This window comes from Arvicanthis niloticus, chromosome 17 (genome assembly GCF_011762505.2).
Source record: "Arvicanthis niloticus isolate mArvNil1 chromosome 17, mArvNil1.pat.X, whole genome shotgun sequence".
NCBI lineage: Eukaryota > Metazoa > Chordata > Mammalia > Rodentia > Muridae > Arvicanthis > Arvicanthis niloticus.
Window position 1 is genome coordinate 15,148,754 of NC_047674.1, and position 18,214 is coordinate 15,166,967.

At 46.5% G+C, this 18,214-nt stretch overlaps 1 protein-coding gene across 2 annotated transcripts in view; it reads left to right on the forward strand.

The window, feature by feature from the left end:
• Positions 1–18,214, forward strand: part of Drc11 (dynein regulatory complex subunit 11) — a 107,203-nt gene that overhangs the window by 67,155 nt on the left and 21,834 nt on the right. For both annotated transcript variants that reach the window (XM_034521801.1, XM_076914822.1), the window contains exons 12-15: positions 2,835–2,902; positions 6,437–6,519; positions 13,576–13,683; positions 17,158–17,357. In XM_034521801.1, coding sequence (XP_034377692.1) covers positions 2,835–2,902; positions 6,437–6,519; positions 13,576–13,683; positions 17,158–17,357 — 459 coding nt within the window. The remainder of the gene's footprint in view (positions 1–2,834; positions 2,903–6,436; positions 6,520–13,575; positions 13,684–17,157; positions 17,358–18,214) is intronic.

Genomic DNA, 18,214 nt, shown 5'->3' on the forward strand with positions numbered 1-18,214 from the left:
GGCGGCTGGTTACACCTAGGATGCCCTGCATCAAGTGTGGTGGTTTGAATAAGAATGCTCCCCCTCCAGGCTCATATATTTGAATGCTTGGTCATCAAGGAAATTGTACTACTGGGAAGTATTGAGAGGTATGGACTTGTTGAAAGAAGTGTGTCACTTAGGGCTGGGCTTTGAGGTTTCAGAAGTCCAAGCCAGACCCAGTGGCTCTCTCCTCTCCTGCTGCCTATAAATATTAATGTAGAACTCTCAGCTACTTCTCCAGCACCATGTCTGCCTGCATGCCCACCATGCTTCCTGCCATAATGCAGGACTAAACTTCTGAGACCCTTAGCAAGCCCCAACTAGAGGCTTTCTTTTATAAGTGTTGTCTTGGTCATGACGTCTCTTCACAGCAATAGAACACTGACTGTGACACCCAGCATCCCTGCTGGCAGATCTCACTGTTCACCACCCAGTGCTCAAAGATAAGGCCTTTAAATGGGATTAACCCTGCCAGCAGAGTGGATCCTCCCCAGGACCAACCCATTACAAATTTACAGCACCCAAGCCCTACAAGAGTGAGTGCTATTGGAGGGACACAGCAAATGCCCCAATCCTTCCTCCCCCATCTCCTCCTGTAGAGAAAGCCAGTAGCATCAAGTAGGGTTTGTGAATAGGGGAATCAGACTGAAAGAAACTGGGCAGATCAACTCTTACACTGTCACGAATCCATCTCATGGTGGTTTGTGGCAGCCAGTGGAACTGAAGGGTGTACACTTGGCTCCATTAGCCTCCTGTTTGCACCTTTATCCCACACAGACAACCCTGCAACTGGGCCAGAAGGCCCGAAAGACACTGTCCAAGATTCTTCCCTGGCAGTGCTATCAAAGATACAAGAAATCTGTGGCTTGGAAACACTAAGCCACCTAGCCTGGGACTCAGGAGCTCAGTTGCACTGTGTTGGGTCTTGGTATCCTAAGTTGTCTTGGGATACCTCTCTTGGTCCATTTTGTGCTGAACATATGGAGCAACTCAATGTCAGTTAGGTTGTCCCTTGGAGCTCTGTTCTAAAGATACAACTCACTGGCCTGGTGTAGTACTCTCTCCTTTACAGGCATACCTCTGGATGCCCTTTTCAATTCCTTATGTATCTTTATTTATAAAAAGGAGTGTGTGCTCATGACTAGACATGAAAACTAAGCTGATCACAGTGGGAAATGTATTTCAGAGTTAGCCATAACCTCCTCTCAGAGGGCAGGCTTTCTCCTCAGCAGCCAAGCCCAAGGCCACACCAGTCTTACTTCCCTCCTCTGACCCCGTCTCATTTCCTGCAATCTACAAGATGCCACCATGTCACAACGGGTATCAGGTACCTTCAAGAGCTAGAAGAGTTCATTCCTTTTTGTGTAGCTAGAAGAGTTTGTAGAGCCGGGGCCCAGCCCTGGTGACCTAAGGATGAACTTCAAGACAAGCCAAAGCTTAACTGGTAACAGAGAGTCTTATAAGGGAGACTGCTAGCCAGGGATGGGACACAGAGAAGGACAGCACGTGACAGTTTTCCAGCACTTGCTGGAGGTGGTGACTTAGAACTTACCTAACATCCAGAGTGGTCCTTCCTGAACACAAGTCTGAGTTGGACACTCTTCATTCACAGCCTCTAAGGCCATCTCTGTCTTTCAGGAACAGACAATGGTCTTCCTGAGGGAGGTCTTTGGAAACCCCAGAGTGGCTCTTGTTTCTTTGCATATCATGGCAGCCTGGGGCATGTCTTACTTGAGCTTCATAACTAGACGGTGATACATTCACTGAGGACACCATGTTAATATCTTTCTTCTACTTACGGGCGATGAATGTAGAAATGTGTAGACATTAGTAACTTCTGGCTCAAATCAAACCCTTAATAGATATTATTGTATGGATGGATTAATTGTTAAGTCTAGTTGCTATGTGGACTGAGACCATAGACTTAATTAGTATCTTGGAAAGTGAAAGTGAAAGAGAAAAGTTAGTTTTAAAAAAAATTGGAGAGAGGAGAGATTTAGGAGCCATGGAGAACCACACTTGGGTCCAAGATGGTCCTGGGTAATGATTTATGTCTTAAGGTTAGACACTGGGAAACAACTCTAATTGTGTGGGCTAATTGTTAATTAAGCATTTCTAAATATATAAAGCCTTTGGATAATTAAGAAATGAATTTAAAAATAAGTTTCCAATAATAATAGAGGAAGAGAGTCTTCTAAGCTATTTTTATGAGCCTTCTAGCACCCTAAAATCAAACCCAGATAAAGACAGAAAAATTAAAAAAAAAAAACAAAAAAAACTAGGCATCAATATTCCTGATTTACAGGAACTCACATATCTCCAAGGAAACATTTGCAAACTGAATTTGCCAGCACTTATGTGGGTTTTGCTGCAGGGCCATGCGGAACAAGGACATGCACAGATAGGTCGCTGTGCCCACCACACTGATGGAGTGGCACTCGAAGCTCGAATCATTCATTGTTATGATCAACTGCCTTGGTCTTCTGTGTCATTTCAGAGACGAAGGGTGGAAAAGAATGTGACAGAGTTCAATATTCTTTCGTGAGAAAAATTCTCAACAAGTTAGGTATAGAAGGCATTTACCTCCATATAGCACAGATGTGTTTATCAACACTATGCTATGTTCATAAGAGAATACAGACATACAGACTGACAGGCAGACAGATCGACAGACAGGTGGATGTATATGGAACAGGATAGAGGGCCCAGGCAGCCCTGTGCACACAAACACATAACTAATTTTTGTCAAGAGGAAGCCTTCAGGACTCATCTGCTTGCTCGTTTTCAATGACATCCTTGCTTATTTCTTTCAGCAAAATAAAGGGAGGAAAGGCCGGAAAGGGAAACGGGGAAAGAAGGAAAAAGACCTGACGGCTGACAGGTGAGGGGTGGGTTTGTTCGGGGGCAGGAGGGACGACAAATCTGGGGAGTGGACGGCAGAGAAAATAAGACATGCGGAGATGCACCCCAAATCCCAGAGCAGGCCAGGGCAAGACAGCCCCTCTCAGCCCTACCACGCCCCTCCTGGACAGAGTGTAGGGAGCAGTGGGCACAGGAGAAAACCCTATATAGACTCTAGATTGGGTAAAAATATGCAACAAGACCACCTGCCTGGAGGGAAAGCTGCCTGTCACATCTGAATTCCTGTAACTTTTCAAAATTCTGATTCATGGAAGTCAGGGGGTTAATGTTTATTAAAAATGGCTTAGGAAATAACATCATGAAACCTCAGAACATGCACGCTGAGTTCCTTCTGGACGGAGGGAACCTCCCTTTACAGCCTCACCCTACTCTCTCACCCACCTCTCCACCCCACCCCACCCCACACACATGCTCTGCCCCCATGCACTCCTTCCTGCTTGCTGAGGGTGCTCATACAGAGATGCAATATGGCTGAGTCTCCACAGGGATGTTTATGATCCTTGAGTTTTGCTAGTCTAACTTCAGACTAATACCTGGCTTAAGGTGCCTGTGTTTTGTAAACTCAGCATGTGGGCATGCAGACACCACAGTGTCAAGGAGTTCAGTTAACACCCTGCTGGTTGGAGGCCAGGCACCATTCTGAAGCACCCTTCTCTCTCACGGTGGGTTTTGCTCACAGTAGACATGAGTGACAACCATGGGAAAAGAAGCCTACCTGGATTCTCTGTTAGTCTGTCTGCAGTAGCCCCTGAGGCAGTCAGAGTACCCCACAGCTTGCTTGGAAGCATCCCGCCTTGAGGTTGCATTGTTTGGCTAGCTGGTGCCTATGGGGGGTCCTGGGGTACATTTTGAGACTCCAGTACCCTCATTCATGGAAAGACAGACATCTGTCATTGTATCAGTGATGAAACTGCCAAGACAGAGATAGATGGTCATTGTGAGGGGGCTCTGGCCAGGCAGACCCTAGAGCCACAGGTGTGTTTCAGGAGCTTTTATATTGTTTCTTCCTTCTTTGTTCTTGCCTTGATCCCAAAGCGGAGTGAAGTAATAAGAAACCAAAGGGGTCTTTCCATATGACTCTGCTCCTAGTGAAAAGTCTTCACCCAGTTTCCTTTGCCTTTGAAGTATCACCAGATACAGTGGTACTGATCAGCATGGCTGCAGAAGGACAGTAGACAATGACTGCTAGATACTGAAGGTGTTCTGGCATGCCTCAGTCAGAAGCAATCTGTTGCTAGGGAATGGTGTCACCCACAGTGGGCTGGCCTCTCCTATATCAGTTTATGATAAAGACAATTCCCTACAGGAATACTCACAGGTCACTCTGATCTAGATGACCTTCTCGGTGACTCGTAAGCTGTATCCCGTGGAGGGTTAAAGCTAACTAGAGCACAGCTCCCTGGTGAAAAGATCTGAGACCGTGTTTTCCATTCATTTCAATGTCCAGAAATATAAATCCACTGGCAGCCACTTCATCCCTTCAACTTTAATCCTAAAGTTGAATCCTTCCAGCCTCTAAGATCCTGTTAGCTCTGCAGTAATACTGTAAGAGAACTTCTGTTTCTCTCATCAAACTAAGAAATCTTTAAACCAATAAAGTCAATATACTTTAAGGCCATTTTCAAATTGGAATTCTTGTTTCCATATCAGAAGTTTACTTAACTATGAAAAGAAATCCAAATACAGGTTTGGGTTTGGAAATTCCTAATATATTTTCATCGTGTTAGAGAATCTTTTTCAATTTCATGTTAATATTTGATGCCTATGGTACACATTTACATTAAGTGTGTATTCCCATGGAAATGCTACACTTGGCACTTCTGTGACATTGTTTGGGTCCTGTCACTCCAACTGTCATAGCAATCAAACCTTCATCAGTTGTCCAGAGAGAGTACATTTTAAATATGATTGGCAAACACAGACTCAGTCAACCAAGGCCAAAGGTGTCTGACCTGAAACTGCCCTGGTGGGATTTGGCTTGACTCTAACATAACATTCTTGGGTCTTTTTAAAATCATTTTAATCTTGTTCATTCAAAACACCATACAGGGAGAAAGCTTTTTCTATACAGTTACAATTTTGACTTCCAACAAATAAAGGGCAAGCATAGGCTGGAAGGACAGAGGAAACGAAAGGACAAGCTGCCCCTGAGGATCTCATTGAATGATATTCAAGCTTAACCTACTGCATTTCCGTGAGCCAAACCCCAGTTAGCATCATCGGGGATTTCACCCATTAGGCAGAATACCGTGACTATCATTTTCAGCTGTTATAAATTATCCGTGTCCTGGCTGTCTTCCCAAGCCATTCTTTGAGAAGTGTGTTGCTGTGGTGGTGGTGGTTGTTTAGGCACAAGTACACAACACAGAACTACACCCTCCCAACATACACACAGCTTTGAATAACTTGTCTCCATATATGAATTATCTTCAGCCAGGAATTGTAGGAAACACCCTTAGTCCCAGTACTCGGGAAGCAGAGGCAAGCAGAGCTTTGTGAGTTCAAGGACAGCCTGGTCTACATAGTAAATTCCAGGACAGCCAAAGCCACATAATGAGACTGTCTCAAACAAAAAAAGAATTATCTTCAGGTGGGACACGGTGACACATGCCTTTAATCCGGCACTCAGGGGGATCTTTATGGGTCTGAGGTTAGCTTGATCTACATGGTGAGTTCCAGACAGCCAGAGCTAGAGAGAGAGACCTTTTGCTCCCCCCCAAAAAATTATCTTAAAGACTGGGAAGATGGCTTGGTCAGCATATAAATCAGTGAGCTCCAGGTTCAGTGAGAAACCATGTCTCGGAAAAATAAGATAGAAATAAATTGAGGAAAACAACCTAAATCAACCTCTGACACACACACATACACAGAGAGAGAGAGAGACAGACAGACAGACAGAGAGACAGACAGACAGACAGACAGACAGACAGAGACAGACACAGAGAGAGAGAGACAGAGAGAGAGAGGACAGAGATAGACAGACAGAAAGACAGAGACACAGACAGAGACACAGACAGAGACATAAAGATAGATACAGAGACAGAAAGACAGACAGAGACAGAATTATCTCGTTTCAGCCATCCTTGCTCCTTGTAGATATTAAACCACTGCACTAACAAGTTAAAAAGAAACAGAAACTTCACGAAGGCTAATGATCTATGGCTCACAGATGCTAACTGAATATAAAATCCCAGGCCCATTGTATTACTATTATCAAGTAATTTCTAATTCATATTTGGACCATCATAAAGACTGATGGAGTCATAGTTGGTCTCAGATGCCCACAAATATAATTCTTATTAATGGGAAACATCCAGTATCTACATGGTTGGCTGAAAATAGTTTTCAAAAAGCCTAATTTATCCCCAAATTGTAGAAATATTTCAAAAGCGCATTTATTTGCATACATGAAAGCATATCTCAGAGCAACTGAGGTCTGCGTCCTACTTTGTTAGTGTGTACTGATGACGGAGACGATGTACTTTGTCCCCAGGACCATCGAGTCCCTGTACCAGGAGCTGGTTGAGGAAGGCCTGCTGATCCAGGCTCTGAAGGTCAACCTCTCGGATTACATTGGTAAAGTACACAGGCACACTGTGCATCTGTCATGTGTCATGTGGCACTCCATGGGTTCTAGAAATGCATTTCATTGTGTCTCTTTTCAAACAGAAGCCGGGTCATGGTGGTTACTTGTAGCCTGATTTTTAACAACCTGAGGGGGCAGGGTTACTGTAAACACAAGGGCTCCGTGAATAAAACCAGTCCCTTAATAGGGCAGAAGCCAGCTTTTCAACCCATTAGCAGACTCCCTCGGCCAGTTCTTTCTGGCATGACCTGATGTGAAGAAATGAGTGGGTCGAGCATTCATGTGGTGCTTCTGTGGTGTGCAACCCTTTCACAGGGTTTCTTTGCAGAAACTTTTAGGGTTGGTCAGACGTGTTCAGAGGAGAGAGGAGGACAGTTGTGACTGCAATCTTCAACTAAGGGTTTGTGTCCATTTTTTTTTTAAATTAAAAATGTATCTATGTTGACCTAAGAACATGCCAGCTGCTTACAATTTCTCAGGATTCTGTACCCTGGTGGAGGAGGTGTTGTGTTTACTCTGGAGAAGAAAACATCTCTTGTGGTCAAGGACAGTCTCCAACAGAACCAGAAAGAGCACTGACGCTCAGAAAATGGAACATTAAGTCAAACACTGTCGCCTAATGTGTACTTGGCATGCAGTCTCCCCCCACCCCCCGTCCCGCATGTGTTCTTCACAGCTGCATGCCTTCTCCAGTCCCGGGTCCCATGGAGGATGTGCGTGAGGTTGTGACCCTCTACTCTCCTGCAACTCCTTCTGTGGAGAACACCGTCACTTCCATTTTAGTTACGTTTCTTTTGCTGTCATAAACATCACAACCAAAAGCACCTGAGGCAGGAGAGGGTTTCCACAGCTTACACACTAAGATCACAGTCTGTCACTGAGGGAAGTCAGGGCAGGACGCAGTGCAGAGGCCATGGAGGAATGCTGCTTACTGATTTGCTTCCCATAGCGTTTCTCAGTCCAGTTTTCTAATCCCTAATACCTGCCTTGGAGTGGCCCCACCCATAACGGGCTTGGCCCCTCCCCCATCAATCATTACCAAGGAAATGGCCTACAGACTTGCCCGTAAGCCAATCCGGTGGAGGCATTTCCCCACCCAAGATTTCCTCTTCCTGGATGACTCCAGCCGTGCCAGTTGCCAGTTCGACAGAAGCAAACCTGAGCAGGGACATTTACCTTCCTGGGCTGCTCACTGCTGCCCCTCTCTGAAGAATCTGGGATGCTTTACAGGCTGCCCCTGCATTGGGTTTCTTCGATGGTTTCTTTGTTGTTTCATCCAGGTTCAGTGGGTTTGGCAAGAAAACTGCATGCACTGGTGTGTGTCCTTGGGTCTCCCACAAGGGGCACTTAGTGCCTCTTTGTCTCACCTGGTGAACACTGAACTGTGTGGTGACAGAGCTGTCCTCAGAATCTCCCTTGGAAAGCTTCCTCTCTCCCTTTGCAGACGGCGAACAGTCCCTGGGGTGGGACATGGGGCTTTAGAGATGTACCAAGCCATCTTTCATGCAAACAACTGAGAATCTAGTGGTGATTTTTTTTTCCACCCAGATACGCTCACCTCTCCGTCTCTCAGATTACAGGGCAGGCCTGTACACTCGGGCAAGCCTCGTATAACCCTTGTTTGCTCCGGAATTTAGCTTGGATTGTTGAACTTTGATTATGGCTTCTTCTTATGTTCTGTGGTCTTACAGATTCCTTCATTATACCACCACCCCATGGTTTACTTTTTTAAATGTTTGCATGTATTTTACGTACATGTTTGTATATGTGCAAGTATGTGCACAGGCTTGTGGAGAGCTGAGATTGACACCTGGCATCTCCACAATATAATATAAGTTGCACCCCATCTTATATTTTGAGATAGCCTCTCTCATTGAACCTGGAGCTCACAGATTTGGCTGGCTAGACAATGAACTCCCCAACATCCTCCTGCCTCTGCCTCCCTCTCTGCCTCCCTCCCCAGCACTGGGGTTACAGATATAACTGTAACTGAGCCCGCCTTTCACAGACTCCATACCTCGTGATCGCTCAGCACACACTTTACCCTCTGTGCCATATCCCCAGTCCAGGTTTCCTTCACCTCCTTTAACCCAACTCAACCCTCTTGGTAGAGCTGGACAACACAGGAGGCCATTTTACAATCCATTCCTTCACTCACCAGCCTGTGACTGGGTGTAGACCAGCCAGCCAGATGGAGGGGGCTTTGGCTAGCACTTTGATATTGGTCATTACCTCTCCAAATTCATTTCTGATTCAGGGACTGCTCAAGACTGCAGGTTTCCTTCAACAGAGAAGCTGAACAGACTTCCTATGTTAAGGGAACTGTGATCAAGTATGTGTGAGATGTTCTTAAACACCGCCCACCACTGGCCTTGATCTCAGCATCATTCAGCCAGTTTGTTTCTGTTCTTCTCTCTCATCCTTAGAGTGAAAATGACCAGCTCTCACTTGTCCTCCTACACACTGGTTTGGGTTTTTTATTTTCTTGGTTTCTTTAGCAGTTTTACACAGAGGTGTCCCCCAAGCTGGCCCTGGGTAACTCATACCTTGTGAAAGATGCTTCCTCAGCAGGCTGATGTTCCTGTATATGGACAGGAGAGCAAGTGTGTAGACCAGGTCTCCAAATGGGAGAGAGTAGGGACCTCATACACAGAAGACTGCACAGCCAGCACACTTCAAAGACCAAGGGGGCAGGTGCAGGTCCATGGTGAGTGTTCAACGATGTTAAGGCCTGAAGTCAGCTTTTAGGGCCTGGTGGTCTCTTCTCTCCTCCTGGCTCCCTTAAGATCCCAGACATCATCCACACCACAGCAGGTCAGGGATACCCTCTCTGCCCTCGGCTCTGCCCTCGGCTCTGCCCCTGCCAAGATGCTCAGCTCCAAGCACTGGTCCCATGCCCAAAAGCTCAGGAGAGCAGGCTCCTGGCCAGATCTCAGGTACCCAGGAAACAAAACATCTAATTTGGCTTGGCAAGCACTGCATGGTCAAATGGTGTTCAAACGTGCTCATTTTGAAGAGCCCATATGCCACCCTGGACGTAGTGAGCTTCCAGGTTCACATGCAAAGTATTCTGGACACTTCTCCGATGCAGGCTCCTTTGCCACAGTGTTAAGACTAGATGTCCAGTGTTTGGGACCAGGACCCTTGATCCAGATACGCATGGCTAGTCCACTCTTGCCTCAGAATCCCTGTTCTTTTGATGCCTCCACTTCTGTGGGATGGAAATGACAGCAGCAGCAGCCTCAGTAAATAGATGTCAACGCTGAGCAAGCCACACCCCAAGTTCTCAGCCCTTCATTAGATGCTGCTCCCACTATTCCTCTGCTGATGCTGTTGCCACTTTCATTGGTGGGCTTGGGGTGTCACCATGAAAAGGGTCGTTATCTTTAGGGTGCTCCGCACCCCCCATACCCTCCTACCTCACATCTACTCAGAGCACCAAGAGACCCAGTCACCTATGAACAACTGAAGATGCTCCTGAGTGGACCTGGCACACCACGGCTCAGCAGCTGCAGTGCATGATGAGAAACAGACCAAAGCCTTCTTAAAGCCAGTCCCCATTCTCCTTGGTGCTCATCACCTCTACTAAAGCCGGAAGCTTCCAAAACTCCAGTCCTAGAAGCTGCAGATTGTGCCAGCATTGTGCACAGGCGTGACCTTGCAACAGTTTACCTGGAGGTGTCTCTTGGGTCACTTGATATTTGTACTCTTTTTGAAAACCAAGGAGCTTGCGCCAAATACAAACGTAGTTCCTCAACATTTCCAGAAATGTTCGGCATGTGTCATTAAGGCTGGATTTTAACTCTGTAGCCACATAGCAGCTGGTTTGTCCATAGAGTGCCATGCTACAAGCCGTCCCCACCATATGTAGTGAGCACTGAGCTGCAGAGGCTAGATAGCTGATGTCTGTGGTGTGCCAAGGAACCCTGTTTATGTTCATAGACCCTCCTGTGTGCCCTCACCCCATCCCTGAAGGATTTCTTTAAGAACCTAGATTACTGGCTGTGGAGATGGGTCAGTCAGTAAAACGCTTGCTGTGCAAACATGAGGATCTGAGTTCTATCCCCAGAACTTGTAGAAAACAAGGCAGGTGTGGTGATGCCTCCTAGCACTGAGAAAGCAGAGACAGGACAATAAGCCTAGCCTACCTACTGAGCTCCAGGCCAGGGAGAGACCCTGTCTTAAAACCAAGGTAGACAGATAGCTTCTGGGGAATAGCAGAGATTGACCTCCAGCCTCCAAAATGCAGAGTCACACACACACACACACACACCGTGAATTATTTTTATAAACTACTTCATTCTCCATTCCTTTCTTATAGCTATATTGAATAGAATGGAAATACAAGTTGCTGACCTTGTTTTGATCTCCCGGGTCCTTTGTGTTTCTGGAAGTGTTCAGCTATGCTCTTCCACGCTGCTTCTCTTCATTTTGCACACTCCATGCCTGAGCTACAGCTGTCTTAACAGGGACAACAATCCTAGTAGCTTAAACAGTAGAAACGAACTGACTCTCGTTTCTGCAGACTGGAAGTCCAAGGTTGAGACATGGGGGTTGGGTTCCTTCTGAGGCTTTGAGGAAAACGCTCAGCCCACATCCCCTCTGCTTCTGGTGCTCACTGCTCTTTCTGGTGTCACTTGATAAGTGGATGCTTCACCCCATCTGCATATTCATCTTTGGCTCCTATCCTCCCTCCAGGTCTGTCTTTCTCTGTATCCAGTTTCCCCATTCCTATTAGGACAGGAATCCTGCTAATTTTTTGGCCTCTGGTGGACTCATTGTCCAAAAGCATCTTCACAGATGCTCCTCCTAGATAAAGTCACACAGAGAGAACTGGGCTTGAGGATGCCAACACACAGATTGTACCAGAACTAAGTTCAGCACTCTGAGCACGCTCTGTCTCTCTTCTTGCATCTGCTGTGCATTTCCTAGCCCTGTGTCACACCCTCTATCTCAAAGACCCTCTCTCCTGCTTTCATCTTTTCTCCTGTCTGGATGATCTGGTGCTTGTGCAGGGGATCCAGAACTTTCTGTACCCTGACTTTGTAGATGGGAAGAGAGAATGACTACCACTTTAGGCAGCCATAAAACACAGAGACATGCTTTCAGAGTGAGGCTCCTAACTTGGCAAACAGCCCAGGCTAGTTGGATCCTTCTCTCTATCAGAACCAACACCCACTAATTTAATTTAATATAATTTGTTTAAGTAAAATCTGCTAGGTTCCAGAAAATATGGTCCGCCTGGATATTAATATGGATTTACACAAGCAAGAAAATTGAGGTTGCTTTCACTGCCCCCCTAATGTCGTGTTTACTGGCAAGCAAGCACTAGATTTAACGGTTGCTACAGGGTCTCTTTCCCTTCTGGTAGAGGCTAAATTAACCATTCTGCTATTTATTACCTGCTCGTTAAAATGCAGGAGTCTCTGGATCTGTAATGGGAGAGTCCACTATCACTCATCCCGCCAACCAATACTGTTGTCCTTGCCAAGGGCTTCTTTTTTTTAATGCTGAGAATTTGGAAGGCTGCCCTGCACAAGACAGCAGCCAGGCTCTCGGCTTCAGCTCTAATTTTCCTCACGTTTGGAAATGCTCTAAGCACTGAGCGTCTTCAGCATTTCACACACGGGAATGCACTCCTTGCATCACACACACACACACACACACACACACACACACACACACACACACACACAGAGTAAGCACCTGAAGTAGGAAAGAACAAGAGAATGAGTCTGAGGGTGAAGGAGACAATCAAACGTCCTGCCTCATTCTGGGAGTATCTTCACTGTGCATTCAGAAACAGATCACGGGAATCATAGCGGTACATAAAGGTCCATCCTTGTGACAAATGGAGACAGCCAAACTAATTTTCTTGGTGACCTTATCTAAATGAGTTAGAAAATAACACTTCAGATTTATGGCTAGTTACAATTAAGCCCTTTGATATCTTTAATTAAACCTGTAGAGATTTATCTCTATATTATTCCTTTGGTAACCCTTTAAAAATGATAAAAATGTAAATTAATATTACCCTCAACAGGAGCTGTTTCTATTTGTCCTAAATTAGACTCAGACCCTTCCTTTCACACTGCACTTCTTGGGCACACATTCCACATGGATCTTACATAATTTATGGTGGAACTTTCTGCCAATATTAGACATAATCTTTTAGAGTCTGAAAAAAAACCTGCAATATTTTAGCTTTTTTGTATGTCACTCAGAACTTTATCTCACTTCACACAACCCTATAGTGCTTTTTATTTTCTTTTCTTTTTAAGTGATTCTGAGTGACCAGGCTGAGGATCAAGCCTGGGGCTGAAGCATGCGAGGCAGACAGTGTTTTTCTCCATAGGAGATTATTGTAACAGTTCATGTCATTTGCCTCTTATTGCAACTAGTATAGCCATGCTTTCTTGCCTGGTTTCTCTTCAAACCTTATCTAAGAGAAGATGCCCTGGGTTCATTCTGTGGCTGTGATTTAAATTAAAAAAAAAAAAAACAGACAGACAGACAGACAGACAAAAAACACCTCTCTGACCAAAGGCAACTTGGGGAAGAAAGAGATTATTTGATTTACACCTCCAGGTCACAGGTCATCATTGACAGAAGTCAGGACAGGAACTCAAAGCAGGAACCACTCATGGAGGAGGACTGCTCACTGGCTAGCTGTTCTGGCTTTTGCTCACTTACTCACCCAAGCTCAGCTAGCTTTCTTATACAGCCAGGACCACCTGCCTAGGGATGGTGCCGCCCACTATGGACTGAGTCTTCCTACATCAATTAATAATCTGGACAACTGCCTGCCTAGGGATGATGCTGCCCACCATGGGCTGAGCCTTTCCACACCAGCCCTCATACACATGGCCACAGATCAGTCCTTCCTTTGTGATAACTCTAGGTTGTCAGGTTCATAGTTTAATATGAGTAGGATCGATATCCCCACCCCATGGTAGCTCTTCCATATTGTGTTGTATTCTCTGTCCTTTCGTTTTTCAGACCAGCCTGGTTTCCCAGTCACTCATCCATGTTTCCTTCCTCCCCAGGTGAGTACAGCTACCTGGGGACGACTCTGCGCCAGGTGGCCATAGAGCCCATGCCCTCCCTCCTGGACGTCAGACAGCTCATCACACTGTATGGAATCTTGCCTCTGGGTAAGGACTGGCCATTCCCACAAGCTGGGACAGCAGCCTCCCTTCTTGCTTTGATGTTATCTCCTATTTGACACCAAAACAGTGTTTCCTATTCCCAACTGAGGATGTGAAGCCTTGTCTTACTTCCATAGTACATGCCCAGCAGAGAAGGGCATGCTGGGAAGAGAGCTTCTGTGCCATCTCTGGGTCTGGTTCACATTATGGCAATCAGCTGGAGAGAGATGGTCTCTGTGAAGTCAGTGAGCTGAGCCCAAGAGCTAGCTAAGGTGGCTGCGTGCCTTCACATTCTACCTTCTATGGCCGTGTCCTGATCGCCCCCACAGTCCCTTCTCACTGCCAAGAAAGCTCCATCATGGTTGTTCAGACACAGCTCAAGGGTGTGCCTAGGGATGCAGGAGGCATGTAGCCCCTTCCTTCCTGTTCAGTGGTTGCTGCAGGAGGGCAGCCCAACAACAGACAGAGCTCTGCCTGCCACTCTGAAACTAAAACTTACGGCTTGCTTCACCTACTTCAATAACTCTCTCCCGCTTTGACTTAAGAACTTAAGTCTGTTGGCAAGAAAGCTTTAAGTCCTCTCCTGACATTACGTCAGAAGTAGTAAATGTAATTTGAGGGCAATATAAATGTACAGATACTATATTTCATATTGCATCACATACAGATATAACATATTGGAGCCCAAGATTTAATGTCAAAAAATTCAATATGTAGCATTCACGGGGCCAACTTAATAAAATACATTGAGCCTCACACCTTATTGTAACATAATGGGAGTCAGAAAATGCAATGAGCCAGTAGGTGTATAAGGTACTCCTCCTGCCTGAGTGTACACTACATTTGTCCCCTTGGCCTGCAAGTCCCTGCTGTGCACGGTTTTCCCTTCTGCTTCAAAAGGACTCCACCCCTACCTCCCTTCACCCCTTTGTCATGGAGAATCCTCCCACCACCACCTACTCCCCCACCCCACCCTATCCTCACCCCACCCCATACCCTGCCCCCATCCTGTGCTGAAATCAACAGCTGCCAAGCTCCACCACAGAGTCAGCTGGAGAGCTGGCTCTCCTGAGATAGTTTTATGTCACGGGTCAAGAATGCAGACACAAGTAGGACAGATGAGCTGTATGTGCAGATATGTCTCCAGGTGTTTAATCTAAACTTCACGTGTCACCTCCAGCTGCACGTGAAAGTGACCTGGGGAGATGCTGGCATTTGCCAGCACAGTTCCTGAAGCTGCCCCTTGTCTCCTCCCCCCACCCCACACACACATTCATAGGGGAACCCTCATGTAGAAAGTGCATCCTGTTACAAACAGAACGAGGCAAGGCCTTAGGAGGACAGTAATTGTTTGGATGACTCCAGTGGTGGCCACTGGCAGAAGCCCACACAGGCTGGTTTCCACACCTGGTGGTGAAACAGAACCCCATCCTAAGTGGCTAGGACTAGGATTAAGGCTTCCTAGACCCCTAATGGTATAAGAGAAAGCCCAGGACATGTCGGATAAGGTCCTGGAAGACCTAGGGGAGACAGGGAGGGTGCTTTCCTGAGTAAATGTGGATCATTGTCCAAAGGTTTCTTTTTATGGTCTTGTACCCTCCACAATCCTACATCTCCAGATGACAGTAAAGTTAGGGAGAGACAGAAGTAGGGTCAGGATCCAGAACACCAGGCCTCTTGTTTCTCTACAGTCCTCTATCCATTAGACAGATGCTATGCCCAAAGCTAGAAGTGTCCCAAATCTCTAGACCACACCATGAGAATGAGGATCCCTGTGTTAGCTGGGTCCCAAGCAGAAGGACCTTCCCTGGACCACCCTCTTCACCTCTGAGGGGCCTGGGTGATCTCTCCCTAGAAAAGTGATGTCCTACATTTGAGTCTGGCACATCCTCCCTGAGGTCCCTCCCATCCTCCTGCCACCTCTTCCCAGACTTCTCCCAGTGCTGGCCCCATCCAACACCCTTGGCAACCTTACAATCCCATCCACCTTTCAGACAGCCGACTACTGTCAGCAGTCTCCTCACCTGCCCCATCACTGTCCCCTGATACCTCACCAGTCAAAATGTATGCTGCTCCCTTAAGACCAACCTGATCAGACACTGTGCCTCCATCATGGGGACCCTTCTCACACACTGCTCCTGGGATGCCCTACTCCAAAGTCCCACATATATGGCTCCTTTTCCCAAGGTCCAACTGAGACTTCTAGCTGAATTTTAGCTTCTCCAATATCTGAAGATCTCAAGGTTCCAAGAACCCTTTGCCTCCCATTGCTGGTTCAGCACCATCTTGGCTTCCCACTGCAGGCTCACCTCCTTGGGGCTCAGCTTTCTTCTAACCATAAACCCTCAGCAGCACATCTTAAGATTTTTCCATATTTTAAACCCACCCTACTCAGCCACAGGAGAGCACCCAGGGCTTGCCAGAGCCACACCCAAAGCATCCTTCCATATCCAAGTATGAAAGAAAGAGGAGTAAATAGCCTCTCTCTCCTACCACCAGAAAATTGTTCCTTCATCATGTCATGTTCCTGTAACCCTCTCTGACCACATAAACCTCGGTTATGTCACCAGAAAGAACATGTAGAACATTGAGCCACTCTAAGATACCTTTCTGACTTTCAAACAATCCCCTGTCTTTTCAATTATACCAGGAAGGAAAGGAAAGGGCAAATTATATTGAGCCAGGCATGATGGCACATGGCTATGATCCTAGCATTAGCAAGGCAGAGAGAAAGGATCAGGCCAGCCTGGGCTATAAGGTAAGAACCTGCCTCATGTTTTATAATTAATATTATTATATTCACATATTAATAGCCAAGACATAGGTACCCAGAGTTTCCAAAACCAGAGCCTATTGAGGATAGCTGCTCCCCTCCCCACATTGACCAGCACTGAATTCTGTGCATCTTATACCTACTGAGTGCCCACTCTGTTCTGCCACTCTGACCCTTGCCCTACCTGGCTTGAAGTACAGACTGGGCAGATGAGAACAGAAAGCGGGAACAGTGATAATCCAAGTTGTTCTGTCGTCATGTGCCAGGTGGGCTTTGATCCTGACAGTCTGGGGCCAGCTCAGGAGAAAGATCTCTTGGCCTTTCCCTATGTCTCATACACTTCAATACATAGCAGAAAAGAAGGTTCCTAGGGAAAGACCATGTCTTAGCTGACCTTATTGTCTCTCTGCAATCTATTGCACCACCACCAAATAAATAAATAATACAAATTTTAAAAAACAATTTGGATAAGCTATTATAAGAATGATCTTTGTGGAAAAAAAATGCAGGCCCAAGGGAGGAAAAGCTGGCCTGGAGGACCCCAGGGGCCCCAGAAACCATTGAGGCAGAAGGTGAGCCTTGGGCTTGACTTGATTTCCACGTATTCACCATGGTCACAGACTCCTTCACACAATGCAGCACCCTAGCATAAAGGCCTCTGGTTTTCTTGGCATACTCAACAGCACTGGCCTCTCTGTCTTTTCCAGGGTCCGCAGAAGTGCATGAGAGAGCTCCCTTGGTGAAGTCGCTGCTATTGGCTGGACCCTCAGGGGTAGGGAAGAAAATGCTGGTCCATGCCATCTGCACCGAAACAGGAGCTAACCTCTTCAACCTGTCTGCCTCAAACATTGCAGGGAAGTACCCAGGCAAAACCGGTCTGCAGATGATGATACACTTGGTCTTCAAGGTACGTGCCCTTCCTCTTACAAATGACACTCGGTTCCTGCAGGTCATTTTTCTAGAGCAACAGACACATCTGTGTTGAGCTCTCCTTTCACACTCCCATAAGTTAACTCTTTTCCACATCTGGCTGAGAATCCCACAATTAGAAACATCTTCTTTGGAGCATAAACACCCTACCATAATGTCCAGACCTGGCTCCTGAAGCCACAGGGTTGGCTAGGTCTCCTGGAAAATCAAACCCATGTTTTATCTCCTCAGCTCATCTCACTGTCCTGATCACCTTTGTACTGTTTCTCATGTGGTACAAATTACGGCACTCCATTACTCTCTGAGCGTGAGCTCTTTTGACAGGTCTAAAGGGGGGAACCTTCAGGAAGCTAGGCCCAGCATTGGAGGGTCACAGACAAGGATGACAAAGGGTCACAGACAGCATCTCAGAGGACCAAATGCACTGTCAGCTCTGTGACTATAGTTAAGTTTTTAACAGCCTCTCTGGCTCCCATCACCAGAATGAAGGAACCTTAAAGAACTCAGATACAAATCCTCTATACGTGATATGAAGATTTTACAAGATGTAATTTCTATCTGGCTGAGGACCTCGAGGTTACTCCCCTGCTGATCAACCCACCTTAACTGTTACAGTCTCAGCTTTGACTATAGAATCTACTGTGACTGCACATACCGTTCCAGCTGGGCACTAGGCTGGCTGACTCTGCCTTCTCAGAGCTATAAAGTATGGGGGTGGTAGTGTCAATGCCACAGGAGTAGAAGTGAGTCCCTCCTGGGGATGCTGATCCAGTACATCCCAGAGGAGAGGAGGGAGCAGAGGGCTCTGTTCCTTCAGCCACCTCTTACCACAGG